Source organism: Carettochelys insculpta, chromosome 27, assembly GCF_033958435.1.
Source record: "Carettochelys insculpta isolate YL-2023 chromosome 27, ASM3395843v1, whole genome shotgun sequence".
NCBI lineage: Eukaryota > Metazoa > Chordata > Testudines > Carettochelyidae > Carettochelys > Carettochelys insculpta.
Genome location: NC_134163.1, coordinates 15,628,048 through 15,646,589, shown reverse-complemented (window position 1 = coordinate 15,646,589; position 18,542 = coordinate 15,628,048). Strand labels below are relative to the sequence as shown.

Here is an 18,542-nt window from a genome sequence, read left to right as displayed (position 1 = left end):
GATGAGAGAGGTTCAACCTGTATTTACATTTAAGTTCTGGTTTCTACAAAAGCAAGCTTAGCCAGTAGACTAAGCTACAAAGAAGCAGAAACCTAATTGTTTTATAGAACTGGTGCCATCATTGCTACTCTTCACTCCCAACATCATACTTATTACACAGGTAAACATCAGTGAATGCAAGTCTGTTAACTGTCAGTTAACAGCACACCAAGGATGAATTTGAAAAAGCTTTTTTCCCTGTAGTCTGTCAATGAAAATACGATAATTCCAGGCCACCAAGTTTGGTGAAGAAAATGCCTCATTTGTTTCAGAAAACACTAAACAAAAAAATACAAGGCTCTTTGCTACGACTGCTCGCTCAGAGAATGATCTTAGCTGTCTGACTCAAGGGTCAGTATGATCCTTACCTGCCCATAATTTTTACTTCCTTTGTTGCAGAAGCCAGGGTGCAATGCAATTTAGAGTTCAGATTGACTTTACAAGCCCAAATGTCCCAGTCATGGCACATGCCTCATACACGTATTGCTGAACCCAGGACAAAAAGCCATGAACTGCTGTGGGCCTCTACATCTTATTGATATTAAGTAGCTTCTAAACTAATTAGGCTCAACATTTGAAGTATCAGAGAGATGAAGGTTGGCTGCAACAATGCAAGGTATGTGATGCTTGGAAGGGAAGCTAAACAAACAAACAAACAAAAAATCAAGGGACTCCTGAAGAAATCCCACAACCCATCTGCTCACCTTCCACCCTACTTTCACATAGCATCACCAGCTAAAACCAAGGTGCTTTGTACCTTAGTAATACACAACAAGAACCAAAAAGCACAGATACACTCAATCTGGGTTCCTCTGAGTCACAAATTCAGTAAAACCATTAGTATTTCCTCACAGATTGTGATGACTCCATTTCTCATTTAACATCAACACTTCCACTGGAATTATAAGTTGTTTTCATCAATGCTGACAGTGTTATGGAAAGCAGACAAGTTCACTTCACAGTTAATACATCTCCCGAACTAGCTTTCCCTCTCTATTCTACGACTCCATGCTGCTGAGAAGATGCAGCCATCTTTGGGTGAGACTGGACTGCTTCCTGCTACCACTCAATTGTCTAGAGAGGTCACTGGTGAGCAAAGCATCGGAGGGGTGGCCGTGTTAGTCTGGATCTGTAACAGCAACAAAGGGTCCTGTGGCACCTTATAGACTAACAGAAAAGTTCTGAGCATGAGCTTTCATGAGCACAGACTCACTTCACCAGATGGTGAGTAAAGTGAAGCTCTCCCTTCCACTCAATAGTACTGTTGAATGAGAACTCACAAAACAAGCACCATCCTAACTGCACTTTTACTGCACTGGCAGGTTCACCAGTAACAAAAGCCATTCAAAAAATAAAGTGATAAACAGTAGAAAGCACACTTTAAATTGAAGACATCTGCTTTACAATCAGATGTTTCCCTGCTCCTCACCAGGCAGTCTGTGGAAGTTAATAGTTACAAGGGATTCCAAAAAGTGAACAGCAAAAGTCTTAAGATAAGAACAGTAAAAAATACACTACCACTGCTGACTAAACAGAGAAAAACCACATCCCTGCAACAAACTTCTCAGTGGTAAAAACTTAAAATGTCCTCAAGAGACTTTTACGATCTAAAAGACAGACTCTTTCATGGAGCAGAGCAGCGTTAATCTAGTAACATACATGCAAAAAAATACAATATGGCTATTGAATCTTTTCTCGGTTATGTGATCAGAATTTTAGAACTCAAAACTGGTAATCAGAATGATAGTGTGTTACTTTAAGAAAACAAATGGCTGTTTTATCTGAGCTTAGAAACAGTCAGATTCTTTGCTGTCAGTGACTCTATGCTTTATTTTAAGACTAATTTTTAAAAAGCTTTTCAGTACTGAGCTACATGCACTGGCTCCATAATTGCATATGTGAAAATTGCAGTTTTATCTTTCGATGGGTAGGTGCTACTACAGTGGATTTCTCTATATTGCAAAGGGCTTCAGAGTATCCACTGGAAGGTCATACAAATAAAAATGTCAGCAGTACCTCTTCCTGGCAAATGGGGGTAAGACTTTAAAGCTTTCAGAATTACAAAAGAAACATTTTTATTGACTTTAATGTAGAGATCACTCCTGAACTATTTAAAATTGGCATCAGTGGTGTGTGCTCAGCTACAACAAAGCCCTGGTTTAATCATGCCTCTAGTAAAAATTTCAGCAAGTTCCTAACAACCATTGTTAACACAAATTGAAATTCAGATTTCAAGCAAATTTAAATGGATCTCTCATTTACTTTCATAAACGTTAACTATCCGCACCACCACACCTTTGTTGATGATAATCTTTTGGAAGTTGAAAACTAAAGCCAATGTCTTTAGTAAATTCACTTTACCTCCAGTATTCCATGTTTGTCACTACAGACTTGCTTCTGAACTCCCGTCTGCACATACTGGTTTGTTCAGGAATAACTTCCCACCCACTCCCACTTACGATGTTATTCTTACCCTCTCACCCTCACCTTTGCAATAGAGTCACGATTAGTAATGAGCTATTATGGAGTCAAACTAAAACTTAAGCTTGTTTCAGGAACATGGAAGTAGTCATGTGGGATCAAATGAATTGTCCATTTGGTCCAGCATCCCTGGTTAACAGTGGCCAGTACCAGATGCTTATAAGAAAGGTTCAAGAAAACCCATAATGGAAAATGATTATGAACTAACCTGACCAAAGAGGAAAGTTATTTTTTTTTCTCCCCTTGACCTCTTCCCCTGACCTTCAGGTATGTCTTTAAGGAAGTTTTAACAGCTTTATAAATCCCCTGTAATGATTACTGTATTGTCTCTGATACTTACAGTGAGCTATACTTAGAGAAACACTGCACAATAATTTAAATAGTAACATAGTTATGACTATTGGTGCTGTCTATCTTCTGGAGTAAGCATCTTTACACTACAGGTTAAACCTCTCTTATCCAGAACTCTCTCATCCAGCAAACTCCGTAAATCCAGAATTATTTTAGTTAGCCGGACGACCACTTATCTCGGACGTGACCAAGTTTCCTATGGTCCCATAAAGTTTGTTTACAGCCACCAATCCTGGCTCTCAGTGTTCTGAGATGTTATTTAGCTGTAATTTACCCCTAAATGTCTTCTAAGAGCCTGGTCAGCAGTGGAAGTGTGGTAATGTGCTAGGCAATATTGACCTCCCATCATCCAGAAAATTCTCTCGTTCGTCACTGGTCAGATACTGAGAGTGCTGGAGAAGAGAGGTTCAACCTGTACTTCTGTGTCATCTCTGGTGATTTTATCAAATTGCATGAATTGTCTGATTACACGTAAAAGAGTTAAGTCTGCCAAATTTTAATCATCAAAAAATTAGGTGTGCTGAAGGAAGCTTCTAATTCCTGTCAGCTTATGGCTATCTTATGTCTTGAATCACAAATTTTATATCTTTATAGGCTTCTCAATTACATGAGATAGGAACTTTATTATCCACATGTATGCATAACCTTTGTAAATCCCGATATGATAGGTCAGTGAGTTTCACATTTATGGGTTGTGAACAATACATTTCCCTTTACCTGTTTAAATTCACCACCTTTTAATTTTTCCCTGTGTGTATCATGGGTTACTTTGTTTTCAAAATTTAGTCCAACTAGTCTGCATTAGTTCCAGTAGTGAGATCTGATTTACGTGTTCTATACAAGTCTTACCATAGTTACTTCATCAGACCTTAGTTAACATTTTTCCAGGTTCTTACTTTTCCTACTGACAGGTTCTTCAATGGATGTAGCTTTCATCAAGCCAAGTAACTGCAGCTTCAAGCAGAGATTTTTTTTTGTTGCTGTTTTTTGTTCTGATCCAGTGCAAGACAATGCTCCAATCACAGATAAAGATCTTACTTCTACCATTTATAGTCAAAAGGTCTCAGTGGTTCTAAGGCAGGTATGATTTAGGTACAAATCATTCAAGTTATAACAGTCCATCTCTTTGGGAGACAAATTCACAGGCTCAAGGGGTGGAGCCAAATCTTGCTCTCACTAAAGGCCATGGAAAGAGGTTCAAGCTGCTGGGAAAACATTTACTGAAACATTAAAGAACTTACAAATGTTCCTGGCTGAAAGTGAACTACAGCATTTCTGACTCAAATGGAAAGGCTGGTTTGTGCCAGTCTCAACAAGGAATCCTCTTGCTTTTGGAGATTTAAGTTAGATTCTTAACGCTATTTTTAGTTTTAGAAACATTAGATTGAATCTCTAACATCCCAAGGGTTAGTGTTTTTTTTGTTTTTGTTTTTTTTTAAAACACAATCAAATTCATATCCATCTCATTCACTGAAAGATTTCTGTCCCACTAAACCAAAGACTGTGGTGAACAAATGCTATGACCTCCAGGGCCTTACTGATTTCAAAGTGTTCTCAGAGTAGGTTTACTTCTCACACTGTGCCCAAGTCATAAGCTAATAGGTTATGTAAGGGAAGTTTTGTCCATTCCTTGTTCCCTTGACTTTTTTCCACCCTCATGATGACTATGAGCTAAGAACTTAAATCTGTGCCCAGGAGCTGGAAAGGTGCAACAAACACACAGTCTACTCTAACCACTGAAATATGGAATACAATTCTAATACCCGCAACAGGCATGTAAGCTTCTGAGTGGAGACCATCATATAACAGCAGGCTCCCAAATAGTAGGAATATAAACATGAGGATTAAGACTTCTTCCACTTAGGGTACTTGGAGATCCTTTGGGTGTAACCCAATGTGGATTAAGTCAGTATTTCTTCCATCCAACTGGTTTCTTTTGCTAGGGTTATATGAAACACTCTTATTCTTGCTATAATGTGGACTAATTACCAGCGTAAACTCTATTATTGAGACCCCGTTCACAGGAGCAGAGGAGCTGCAATGATCAGAAAATGATTTCTCTCTAACCAAGAGAGAGGCAGGTCATCTACGCCACACAAAAACTACTTAACTAGAACTTGAGGCTTGAAAGCTCTCAACCAGCTATCCAAGAAGAGTATGTAAAAAGGGATGTGGTCATAATCAGACTTCACCAGTAAACAGATATAGGAAATGCCTGAGATGTTTCAGTGTGTTCTGTAGTACCTCCTAATCTGTCCCATGGAGCTGCATAGCTCTAAAAAGGGGAACTCAGTCTCTGTACCTTAAAATAAATAACATCATCTGGAGTAAAGGTTCAAGTTGAATCCAGGCTGCCTTGTTCTACTTCTCAGTCCTCTCTGGTCAGAGAGCACCTCTCAAGTCACATGGCCCCTCTCTTTTCTTGATCTACAAGATAACTACATAAACCTTTTCTTTTCACTTTCCCGCATCAAAAGGGCCCAGGGATGACTGCAGGCCCCTGCACATAAGAGACCACAAATGACTGCTCATGGGCTGGAACAAGACCTTGTCAGAGGAGGAGTACTCCCTCTATAAGAAAAGATTGATAAGACAGGTCTCAAAACGTGTGGAAGTGGACTGCCAAATAATGTCCTGTTCATATACAGTGACCACTTTTCAAAGTTAAACAAAACTGGATTCTTTAAATCAAAAAGACATCTGTCCAAAGTAACAAAAGGAGACTAGTCTGAGAGGTAGCCATGTTAGTCTACATCTTCACAAAACAAAGAAAAGCTCATCACCGAACAAATAATGTTAGCCTTTAAGGTGCTACAGGACTGCTTTCTGTGTTTTTTAACAAAAGGAGAGTACACGTACACAGCAATTTTTTTCTAAATCCCATCTAGTCATTATAGCACTGCAAAATGCATTGGATTTTTAACATTTCCTTTTGAACTGCAGTACTGGACTGCAATACAAGCTGCCAGGTTAGGACGACAGCTGCAAAAAAGGATGTCATCCTTTTTTTATTACACCACAACTCTAAAAAAAAAAAATCAGCCCACACACAACGCTGTTACTACAACGTCCTGCCTTAATGCAAGCAACACTAAGCAATATTAATGCTACCCGGAAAGTTATTTATTCTACAACAACTAAGCCCCTTTCTCCGGATGATGCCCCCTGGTAAAGGTTTAGCCGCACTGGCCAGGAAAGCTGAATTTACTGCTATCTGATCTGTGCCTGCTTGGTGGGTAAAAAGATGCCAGTCTGGGGACTGTCGAGATGGTTCCTTTTGCTAGGACAATGATACTCATAAGTGTCATTATCCTTCACGTTGCAGAGGTATGCAGAAATGCTCTTGAAATGACTGCTGATGTTAGACTAATGAGAATCCCTCTTCCCTCACAGCAAAAAAACAACCTCTGACATCCTTAAAGCTGCGCGTACAAGCCTACCTGCTCCATGTGGAGGCCTTAAAAATGCTGGTGTGGTTCCAAACTTTACCTACACTTTCAAAGCAACTCCATCCATCCCAGCGTCTCCTCGAATGCATTGTGAGCAAACCACTAAGCCACCCAAAATGCATTTCTCTCGTAGGGATTATTCAGCCAAAGCTGGCATTAAAGTCACGCACATACTTCCCTTCTCACACAACATGCACAAACAGCTCCAGAAATGAACTGCAAACTCACTCTGCCCAGAGCACACAGTGGAGCCCTTGCAAATTATCCAGGAGACAAATGCACAACTGACCGGCCTCAATGGAGTTCTCAAATTTTAGGTTGGAGAGGGGGCAAGGAGGGGGTTTGTTTTTTCAAAACTCTCCTCCTCAAGCTAGGAACAAAGAAATACTCTGCTGTCATTACAAAAGCCTGTACTATGTGAGTGAGTGACTACAACATAAGAGAGTCTAGTGTAATGCCTGCATCAGAAAAGTTTAGAACAACAACAACAACAACAACAAAACAGAACACATTCAAAGTGATTGAGATACTATGTGACTCTCGGACATGTGAGAGACAGTGCTCCAAAGGTCAGCCATTAGTTTATAAGGCAAGTGTACAAGCCATGTAGATATATATACTGTTCTTTATAACAGGGCACAGCATTCAGCTTAAAAAAAGGTTATCAAATAGGGTTTTCTTAAACCTAATTTTGAAAGACCAGAGTTTGATAAAATATGCTTCATATAATTGTCTGAATTTAAAAAATAGTTCAGGAAACTACACAGTTTCTTCTGTTCCCTCTGCTGATGTTTATGAGAGTTTCAACAGAGAAGCTAGATCATCAGGCATTAGGAAACAAGCCTCAGCTTTTTCTTGCAAGATGCTGACCACAGCCACACTAATCCATCTGCTGGATTTGTGCCATAATGCCCAGCACCTTCCAGGATTTACGGCCTATCTACAGATGAAGAACTGGGCACTAATCTTTCAGTGGTAGTTGCTCTTGGAGTTTCTGTTACAATAGATGGATAAAATATTTCATGGCAGAACTGTGACTTTTCAAGTTAAGGTTGTCCATTCTTTAAGGCACAAACTTTCTGAAGCAGTTTTCAAACACAATCTCCTCTTGCTAATACTCTGTGCTCACCTGACAAAATACCATTCTCTCTACTGGCATGTCACCAGCAGACCTAGGTTTTAATCAGCTACCAGCAGTACAAAAAAAGGACATAATAGGTTTATAATCTGCCACTGAATCCCATAGCAACTGTACGTCACTTTAGATGCAAATTATAGACAATTCCTTCCCATGCAATTTGAAGAGTAGAGATATAAATCTATAATTTGAGCAGATCTAAATGATATATGGTTGGGAGGAAAGCTACCCTAAATAGCTGAAAGGAAACAGCCAAAACATATCTCAAACACAAGAGCAGACCTCTGTCTGTACCCTTTCTTAAATGGAAGATGCCACATTCAGGTCAAGGTTAAAAAAAATCTTTAACAGAAGTTTAAACAGACCAGTCATGTTTGGTACAGTCTGTCCCATCACTGCTGATCAAGGTGCGTGTGCCCAAACAGACAAGTTTCCCTTTTAACCAACCACCTCCTCACTGATTCACTTAGTGTCACAATGAGGGACTGAAGGCATCAGTGAATTAATGAGGCAGGAGAAGAGACAAGTTACAGAGAAGGAAAAATTATGCAAAAAGCTTTAAGATAATCTAATGGGTTTTGGTAAAAAAACCTACATACTCTCAACAAGTATGCAGAGGTGTGCATCCCTTTGAACAGCCAGGGCTGATAATTAGAGGCCTTGGTTTTGATTTCCACAAGACAACAAAAAAGGAAACTCTCTGTGGTCATATATGTTGTAAAATAACAATATGTAAGAGACAGATTTCTTATACTTAGCCCCTGCTTCGGTAGCCTTCACTTCACCACACGCATTCACGGGCATTTGGCTGAAAACAAGAACAAGTGTGCAGCTGGTGCAGGAGCAGTTTTATTTTTTTTAAACCCCCTTAAGTCCAGGTGGAACATAGGTCATCTACAAGCCTTCTCCATTTCACTCTGTCTCAGGACAAAACTTCTAGCTGGCCCCCGGAGTACCCCAGTTATTGTCCTTCAGTCTCAGTAAATCATCTCCACTTTGTCCAAGGTCTTCGTCTTTTGCGGTTTCGTGCAGGTTCCATTTGAAAGATGGATGGACCATGCTGGATGATGGCTTTCTGAGAGTGTGGCCTAGCCATCCCCGCTTTCTTCTCTTGATTTCTTATTCCAAAATCCAGAAGATTCAGACTTGCCAACAGAGCAAGGTTCTGGGATTGAAGCCAAAGACTACAGTGTACTACAGAGGGGCAATACTACTTGGAGGTCTGCACTCCAAAATTCACCAGTCTGGCTCAACTAGTGACCTCTGCTCAATAGTGGTGCTACGAAAGAGGGGGATGGAGGAGTGCCTAGATGTGAGGACCATGGAGCAGAGACAGATGCCTGCATCGTCTCCACCTGCTCTACCCAGAGCAACACCACCAGCTCCTCAATTTCACAATCATGGCAGTCTTCTCAAATAAAGAGAAAGACTGATGTCAGAGGGAATACAGAAAGCAGGTAAATTCATTCTAAACACAGCATATTATTGCCCTCTAAACCATGAGGCTGAAGTTGTACAGAACTGCAGACTAGAGACTCGGGAGATTCACTACGGTTCTAGCATTCACCTTAATGTTACTAAGGGTCTTAAAATGGGTAAATAGTGCTTAACCAGTTAACTAGGCCCCCACTGCCCAGCCCTACCATAGCCACAGTTCTGCCACCAGTGCTCCCTGTACGCAGTGCACTTGTGTGGCTGCTCAGGAAAAATTCAAATGCCACCAGCTGATCAGCAGAGTGGGCACAGCTGACTGTGAGCTTCTATTAGTGGTGCACATTTGTACGTGCCTTGGTGCACATAAAAAAGTTATTCTGTACATGGATGGAAAAGATTAGTGGGAATGTTGCCTCATGCAGGCTGGGGTAGCTCCGGCCTGGCTTGGCTGGCCACTAGCATCATTAACTGGCAAGGGCTGATTAACTAGTAATCCCCATGCTTACTGCCTTGCTTACCAGTTAACAGCCCTAAATGTTACCCACATAGTCATCCCCATCCCAAGCTGGAGAACCTTGGCAGCTGCCACATGACATTTAAGCCTGCCTTTTAGTGCAGTATACTCCCATCTATTATCTAAACCTCTTCCTTATCCCCCATGTATCTTACTCTGCTGAAGACAAAGGGATTGAATACAGCAGAGGGTCAGACAATAGAGTAGAGATCCCTGGTCAGAAATGTGAGGAAAATTACCAGCTCCCTGCCGGGGCAGCCCTGCTAAGGGATAGTCCTATGGCAGTGCAGGAAGCTCTCTCTGGCCCCAGTGGCATGGGGCTGTGACAGCTAAGTTGCAGTGAGCTCTCTGGCCTGTGATATCTGACCTCTGTAAGCATAAAGTACACAGGAGACTGCAGTCTTGGTGGGGCAGAGTCCTGCTGGGCAGGGGTGCAGTCTTTGCTCAGTCCCACACCTTGTCCCTGCAGAGATGGGGTGTCACCAGCCCTCTGACAACACAGGGAGCCCACTAGAGCCCTGTTGCAACAGGAGTGAATGCATTGGGCACAATGGAGACCCTGGTTTAGGGTTCAGAGAAGTCAATGGTTCCTGGCCACAGGGGAGACAAACCAATGCCAAATGACTCCTGCCCTCTCCATTATGTGAATAAAATCTCTGCTCCCCATGCTCTTCAGCTAACCTGGAACATCCTGTACTATGTTTTTGGTTGTACAAGAAGCTGAAAGGATGGGTATAGCTTCTGTCATGTACAAGGGGGAAAGGCTGGCTCTGCCACGTTCAAAAAGGGTGTTGGGTAGATCAAGAGCATCTCTTTGGTCCTGATTTATTTAAGATACTGAGTCCCGTGTTGTTCAACTATCCATAAATGAATTTGAAAAGGGGATAAATAGTGAGGCAGCAAAATTTGGAGATTGTATGAGAATAGCTAAGTTGAAAGCTGGCTGCTAGAGTCACAAAGACATTTGATCCTGAAATAGGAAAATATCACTCTTTACCAGGCTGACATTAGTAGAATGTTCAGGACAGAACAGAAAAACAGGAAGTGCAGCAAAAGTGGTCTTGAATTGACCCTCTCAGGAGACTCATGGGAACTGCTGACTGACCACAAGGAACTCGAGGCAGGAGAAAGTCAGCAATTGTGTCTTGCCTGATGCTCAAGGTGACTGCCACGCAGAACATATGCCCACAGAGCAGGTGGAGTGAAGCAAAGCTGATGTACATCTTTCTTGGATTGCAGACAGTGCTTCAAGCTAACGTGAAATACTGCCCTAGTCTATCTCTGTGGTTATTAGTTCTTCAGCACAATGACAACGCACTCATCTGTGCAACTAGTTTTTAAAAATCCACAATTATGAGGGTCATTAGATGACCAGAGGGTCAGACAAAAGGGAGAAATAACAATGGTCTTCGAAGTGCGTTCTTCTCTCCCTCCCAATGATGCTCAATACGGTAGTGCTACAAGTTTTGCTGTTACATGAGAGTCACAGCATGCCCTTGACCTTTTTCAGCAACGAAGGGTCCTGTGGCACCTTACAGACTAACAGAAAAGTTTTGAGCATGAGCTTTCGTGAGCACAGACTCACTTCATCAGATCCTGGTCCAGCATCTGGTGAAGTGAGTCTGTGCTCACAAAAGCTCATGCTCAAAACTTCTCTGTTAGTCTATAAGGTGCCACAGGACCCTCTGTTGCTATTACAGATCCAGACTAACACGGCTACCCCTCCGATACTTGACCTTTTTGTGCACCTCAGTGGATCACCAGGGAAGTATGTGTCCCTAACTTTATACAGGTGGGCCATGAACAATTCAAAATGTAATTGGGCCTTCCCCAAAGTGAGTGTTACATTCTTACCTACAAACAATATTTCAAGTACTCCTACATCAACCAGAATGGTGCATCAACACATGGTGAAAAGAGGCCTGAGCCCAAAGGGAATTGCCACATATCAACTAAGACCCAGGCTGGAGGAGGAAGTCAAGCAAGCTGCTCAGAGGCTTCTAACTAGAAAACAAGTCATAGAATAGAAGCTAGCTTTGTCCATGTCAGTGGTTCTCAAAGTGCAGTCCACAACCTTCTTACAGGTGGACTGCAGGTGCAGTACTCCCTTTCCACACCTCACAGCTGGGAGCCTGCCCTGGCTGTCCAGCCCTGTGCACCCCCTCCCATGTTACAGATGCATACCTACATTTTTATGTTTCAGAAGACTTGTATGAATAATTTAGTATTTAAGATACTTAGAGATAAGCAAATGCACTTTGTCATTATAGGTGGTTGACTAGTGGTCCACGGAAAGGTTTGTGTTCAACAGGGTGGGCCACAGGCCAAGAATTTTGAGAAACGCTGGTCTATGTTATCCACCAGTGATGGAACCTAATGTTAAGCATGCAAGAATATGGAGGGGAAGAGAAAAATCAAAAGGCAATGGCAAATACTCCTTTTGAGTGTTTACTTGCAGACTGTCAAAGAGCAAACCCAGCAAGTAACTGTAGAGAACTTTTTTACCTTGATTGTTTGGGCAGAATTCCAGAGACTGGCCACAGGAATCACACTAACATACCACACAGGTATATGGGACAGGTCACACTCCAGACACATTTTGACTTAAGGTAACACAAACAATACCAGATTTTTACATTTTCAAGGATAAGCGCTACATTAATTCAGCAGTCAGTTACACCAAATTTAACCTCAAAAAGACCAGGACCAACCCTTTGGAAGATCTTTCCATCTACTTTCTACAAGCCCAAACTGAACTAAAGACTAGTCTTCACACACACTGAAAGAACAGTAAGACGGCTTCTTGGCACAGCCCGGCACTTCAGAGGAAGACAAGTTCAACAAGCTAGAGAAACTGTTTATAGAACAAACCCAGAAACAGCATGTGTGTTTAATAGCCCACAAATTGTCATGTTATTCATTACACAAACTAGCAAACACGCATCCTTTCCTACCCATTTAAACATTAGTAGCAGCCAAGCCCAACTGTTTCTCCCTTTTAGATGGGGAGCAGAAACCAAAGTCCATTAGTAGCCCTTGGCTACCAAACAATGAGCGAAACCACACTTCATTTAGAAAACAAGTGCCCCATTCATGTGTGACAAGCACTCAAACAAGTTTCCCAAAATATTTAAACACAGCTGCCTAAAATCCTTCTTTCCCAGACTCCTCACCACCCCCGACTCAAAAAACTCCACTCTCCTTGACAGACTAATTTTGGCGAAAAGCTACTGCACTATTAAAGGCCTAATATTTCCATCACCCTTTCACAAAGCTGATAAACACTCATTAAAATATAAATTGCTGTTACCAATGTTAAGTTGATAAACCCTCAGACTGTAATTACCTTTAACCCTCAGGAAGAGATTGCCCAATGCACTTCTGTGATGTAACTAACACCCTAAATTAAAAATAGTGTTGTGACAACATATGGTTTATTCTACAGACGCTGACAAGCAGGATGTTTCTAACAACAAACAGGTTGAAGTCCGAGCTTTTACCACCTACCTGAAAGATGACAACAAGAAAAATGCACAGTGTACAAAAGCAAAGAAAAAAAGAAGCTCTTTAATTCTAGTAAAAGATGTCTACAGTTTTCATTTTTCTTTATGTACACAGCTAATAAACTGGGTGGATGCAATTTGAGGAAACATCTATCTGAACAGTCCTCCCAGAAATATTAAAAATATCAAAATACAGCCTCAATGCCAAAGAGAAAGAAAAGCAAGCTTCCTTCTCACCTACAGCAATCAACAGTCTGTTCTAGACCTGACGTCTATGGCCAGAGCAACGCAGCTGCATGTCTGGAAGGGGAAGCTGATAAATCAGAGCTTTTAGCAAGAAGAGCACTGATGGAGACACAAGGAAATTCCCCATTTTAACCAATAACGTCAAACAGACAACAGAGAATGAAAGCTGCAGCCTCTTCCTGCCTGGGAAGCGTCTCTCTTGAATTCTCCTCCAGTCTGCAAACTTGGCTCTTTCCAATTGAGGACAAACCCATTCCCCCTTCCTCATCACCCAGCAATAGGTAAGGATTCACTGCCCCTGAAAGGCTGGGGTGCCAAAACCCTTAGTACAACACAGATTTCTCCCTCACTTTTGGGGGAGGGTGGTAAATCATGAGTATTTTCAGATTGAAACCTCACTTGTGTAAGCTGAGGGGTACAGGCCCCAGCAAGACATGTTTAAAAGTCCACAGTTTAAACCTCACCACTGGCTCTTGGCACAGCCCCCAGCATTTTAACCCTTCCTGAATGGAGGTAACTCAAACCGCACTACCCCAAATGTCCAGTACATGGGGAAGAACCTGCCTCCCACACCCCTCAAAACAACCTCCAAAGGCAGTGTGCAAGGTGCCCCAATAACATGCTCTCTATTACCCCTTGCTAAGTCCTGACCAGGCCTGACCCCAAGGCCAGTGCCCCCTGCCACTCTCTACAGCACACAAGGGAACCTGGGCCACTTGCCAAAGGAGCTGGGCAGAAGTCCCTTGGGAGGGCATCCCCAGATAGGACATACCCTGACACAAAGAGACACCTCCTGGATCCCCCATCCACTTCCTTTAGACTAGAAGCCTCTCAAAGATCAGCACAGGTGCAGGAAAACAGCCCCACAGTTGGGGCGGGGGGCTTACAACATCCCACTACCCTCATGGTGGAAGGGCCCTCCCTTGTCTGCCCCACTGCCTGGGGAAGAACAAGTTCAGAGCACTGAGGCCCCAGAGGGAGACTCTGCATCTGCCCACTACCCTCCCATGACCAGGAGCCTGTCCCTCAGGCAGCCCCCACACACTCCAGGCAACCCCACTTTGCCCAGGAGCTTCCCCCCCATTCCCAGAAGCCCATCCCTTGCCAGGCTTCCCCTTGCCCAAGAGCTTCTGCCTCAGCCCAGCCCAAGCTCATCCCCCCAACCGGGGCCCCACATCCAACCCCCCCACGCCCAGTTTCCCCAGCTCTCAAACTCAGCCCCCCTGTCCAGCCCCCCTTTCTCAGGGCCTCCAGGCCCAGTCCTCCCACCCCAGCTCAAACCATCAGGTTCACAAAGTGCAGGCCCCCATCTACTCCTCCACGCCGACCCCCACCGCCCAGCCCAACGCAGCTGCCGAAGATCAGGATCCAGGGCACCCCCCCCGGCCCGGCGCCCCCCCCCCAGGGTCCAGGGCGCCCCCCCCTGCCCGGCGCCCCCCCCAGGGTCCAGGACTCCCCACAAGATCCAGGGCTCCCCCCCCCGCCCGGCGCCCCCCCAGGGTCCAGGGCTTCCTCCCCGCCCGGCGGCCCCCCCCAGGGTCCAGGGCGCCCCCCAAGATCCAGGGCGCCCCCCCAGGGTCCAGGGCTCCCCCCCCCGGCCGGGCGCCCCCCCAGGGTCCAGGGCTCCCCCCCCCGGCCGGGCGCCCCCCCAGGGTCCAGGGCTCCCCCCAAGGTCCAGCCCCCCCCGGCTCAGCGCCCCGCCGGCACCTTGCAGCCCTGGTAGCCCTCGAAGGCGCGCAGGGCGCTGTCCGTCAGCTTGACGTGGAAGACGGAGACGCGGGTGCCCCGGCCGAGCCGCCCGCAGGACAGCCCGTACCCGCGCTCCGCCTGCAGCGCCGCCATCTTGAGACCGTCTCCCCCTCCACGCCGCAGGCCACGCCCCCTCATGTATTATTCACCAGGCGGGGCGCGGAGCCTCGCCCCGCCCCGCCCCGCCCCGCCCAGGGCAGCAACAGGCCAGCCGGCGGGCCGGGGTGGGAGGGGGGACAAGTGACCTGGGAAGCGCACTCTGATTGGCCAGGCCGGCCAAGTCCGACTCCCGATTGGTGAAGGAAAGCGAGAGGCGGGGGTATTCAAATAAAGGCCGCTAGATGTTGTGGGTAGTGTGGTCTTGAAGGCACCCTCACCCCGAGGGGAGTGGGGGGACGCCCTAGGGGCAGGTAGGGGGTCCACGTGAGGGGTTCGGTCCGGCTCCGCTCCCTCTCTCCCTCCATGATGGGCTAACAGGCCCAAGACCAGCTGTTGGGCGAGGGGGGGGGCACAGAGCTACTGGTCCGGGACAGCCCCCCAGACACAGGGGACAGGGAGGGGCTTCACAGCGGCCAGGCGAGAGCCCTGTCAGTCGGGGGTGCCCACAGCCAGCAATCCCCTAGGGAAGCCCTGGTGGGGGTTCCCGAGAAGGCCCCCCCAGGTGCCCCTTCGCCACCCCGGCCGCAGCGCGTCCCTCCTCCAGGGACAGCGCAGCTGCTGGGCTCAAACGCTTTCAGGACAGCGGTGGCGCCAGAGCAGCCGTGGGTCCTGTGCTGGCCCCACCCGCAGGCGCTGCAGCACGAGCTGACGCCACCTCTGAGGCGCAGGGTGTTGCTTCCGCGAGGTCCCACCCACGCCCGTCCCCCCGGGCGCACAGGCGGATCGAGAGGCACCGCACCCGCTCCGACTGGGGGGCCCACCTGGGCGCAGGGCAGTGGGGTGCCCAGCGGTGGCTCCAGAACTTCCACGTGCAGGCGGCCACCTGCTTGGCTCACCCCCACCCCCTGGAGACAGAACATATGGCTGCGGCCCACCAGCCCTGTGCAGAAGTGGGTTGCAGCCGCCTTCTGGAAGCTCACCACCACCGACAGCTGCCGCTGCAGGGCAACCAGTTTGGTGTGACGGGTGGGTTACTTACTGGGGCCCCTTCCCTGGCTCCGAGAACACCCTGGAGGTGGCCTGGCTGCCAGGGACCAACTGCAGGAGATCATGAGGGTGCTGCTGATGGCCTCCAGCTCCAGCTCCATCTCCGGCAGGGGCAGGTCTCGTAGTGCTGCTCCTCCTCCAGGAGCTCTGGCTGCAGCAAGGAGGCCTCCAGCACCACGTTGACAGGGCTGGGCAGAGGTGATGAGTCATCCTGCCCCCAGGAGCTGGTGCAGCTCCCTGTAGTCGGGGTAGGTGGCTGGTCCTGCCCTGGACCGTGGGCTGGTGTCGCAGGCCAGCCATAGCTTTTGCTCATGCCTGCTCCATGCTCCAGGTGGGGGGGCCTTGCTCTGCAAGGGCGGTGGCCATCCGGGCACGGGCAGGAGCTTTGCACCATTTAGCCTTTGTCCCACAGGTCCAACATGGCCTGGCTCTTGCTGCCCTGAGGTAGGTCCTGTGACTCCACAGGCTGCTCCCTTGAGGGCCCCTGCAGGTCTCAGGGTGCCTGGCTGTCTGCCATTTGCAATGGCTCCAGCACAAGGACTGATTGCGTGGGAGACTGCAGCCTCCAGCCCTGCTGCTTCCGCCCTCTCAGCTTCCTGCTACAGGGTTTCTCGGGCTCGCTGTGGCTTTAAAAGGGGCCAGTGGCAGGAACCATACACCACTGATTCTTGTGGACAGGGTGTCCCCGGGGCAGCTGCACAGCCCACTGGAGGCTTGTTCTGTTGACCGCCTTTCTAGAGACAGAGGCCTTACGCCATGTGGGGAGCAGAGAAAGACTGTTGATGGAAGTGCTGCGTTCTGTCGATTTACTGTCCACAGGACGCCTTGGGAATCTGGACACTCCGCGGGTACTGTTGACAAAAACCCTCTAGTGTGGGCATAGCCTGAGGGGGGTGGGCTGTGGGCCAAAGGTTTGAGAACCACCCGCTTCCCGCCACCCATTGCACCACTCCAAAGGGGTTGGAGCAATAGCCAGGAGGAGATGGGGAAGGCCCTGGATCCCCGTAAGGGACTTTGGCACCAGCTGACAGTGCCTGCCTGAGGGGCTGCATTGTTTCAGCAATCTTCTCACTAGCCGTCACAGGGCTCCTGGGATGTAGGCCTTGCAGGTGCGGCTCACCAGCCACCCCCGTGCCCACAGGAGGGGGGCCTGCTCTGGTGTGGTCCACAGAAAGAATGCAAGTGGTTGCTGCCCTCAGAGAACAGGAGGGCTGAGGTCTGCATGCAAGTTCCCCTTCTGACCCAGAAGAGCATGTGTGTGTGCTGCATGGCAGCCCTAACAGCTCCCCACAGCTGTGAGCCTTGGTAGCAGGTTCTGCTCCACCCTGGAGCTGGGGAGACCCCAGGTGAGTAGCCAAAGGACGTGCTGCTAGCAGCACACTACATGCCAATGGCCCCGGTCCCTCTGACTGAGCACTGGGGCTTGTGGCGAGAGCAGTGAGCAGTGCAGAACACCAGCAGTGGGTCCCGCATCCTGTGTTGGTATCGCTTCCTTCCTCTGCTCGCAGGAAATTCTTTTCCTCCTGCCCTGGGCCTGGGCAGTGAAGTGAAACTGCAGGGACGGCTGCGGTTCCAGGCAGCTGCACTCTACCCCCTCAGCCTCCACTGCTAGCTAGTCACAGGCTACTGCCGGGAACAGGCCGGAGGGTGTGGGGCTCCCCAGCCCCAGCAGCACTCTACAGGACACCTGCGGTACCATCTCTGGTACGTGTGGTGTTGGAAAGGAAATTCCTCAAAAGGCAAAGGGTGCAGACAGTAAGCCAGGTGGCATCTGCCTTGTTCAGTGAATGAGCAGCACCTGGAACGCAGCTCACTAGCTCCCCCAGCTGGGGCTGGCTCTCTGAGCTCCGGCTTCCCTGCAAGGGAGGCATCTCTCCCGAGGAAATGCTGCCTTGTGGGTTATTTTAACATCTTGCTGGGAAATTCAGCATTGGCAGCAGCCCCAAGGACTGCCCATCTGTCCCTGAGCACAGGCCTTACTACAATTACCTACCTGTACAATTGTACCTTCCAGAGCTCCTGGAAAGCTGCTACCCTGAAAAATGGCCACCCAGCCAAGCCACATCCCTAGTCCTGCTTGGGCAGCTGCCAGCACAATGGGTTCTGTGCCTCTGCTAGAAACCAGGGTAGAGTTTCAATCTCCACAGCAACTAAAAATAGCTCCAGCCCAGAACCAGCCGCAGTATCCTGAGCAGGGCGTCAGGGGGTTTGGCTACCATGAAATTAAAAACACCACAGCTGGCCAGTGCCAGCTACCATGGACTTGTGGGGCTCAGGCTAAGGGGCTGTTCAAATGCAATGTAGACATCTGGGCTCAGATCTCTAAGTCCCCACAAGGTGCGAGGGGCCCCATGCTCCAAACGTCTGCACCACTGTTTAAGTCTCATGAGCCCGAGTGAGATGGCACAGGCTGGCTGCAGGGGGTCTAGGCAGCGCAGACAGAGCTTTGGAGGGCATCAGGGCAGATGCCAGGCCACTGTACATAGGGGCTC

General features: G+C 47.5%; 1 protein-coding gene across 1 annotated transcript in view; it reads right to left on the bottom strand.

Moving 5' to 3' along the window:
* ELL (elongation factor for RNA polymerase II) overlaps positions 1-14,997 on the bottom strand; it is an 83,419-nt gene extending 68,422 nt beyond the window's left edge. The window contains exon 1 of the mRNA XM_074978188.1: positions 14,863-14,997. Within this exon, the coding sequence (XP_074834289.1) occupies positions 14,863-14,997 (135 nt within the window). The remainder of the gene's footprint in view (positions 1-14,862) is intronic.
* Positions 14,998-18,542: the final 3,545 nt, after the last annotated feature.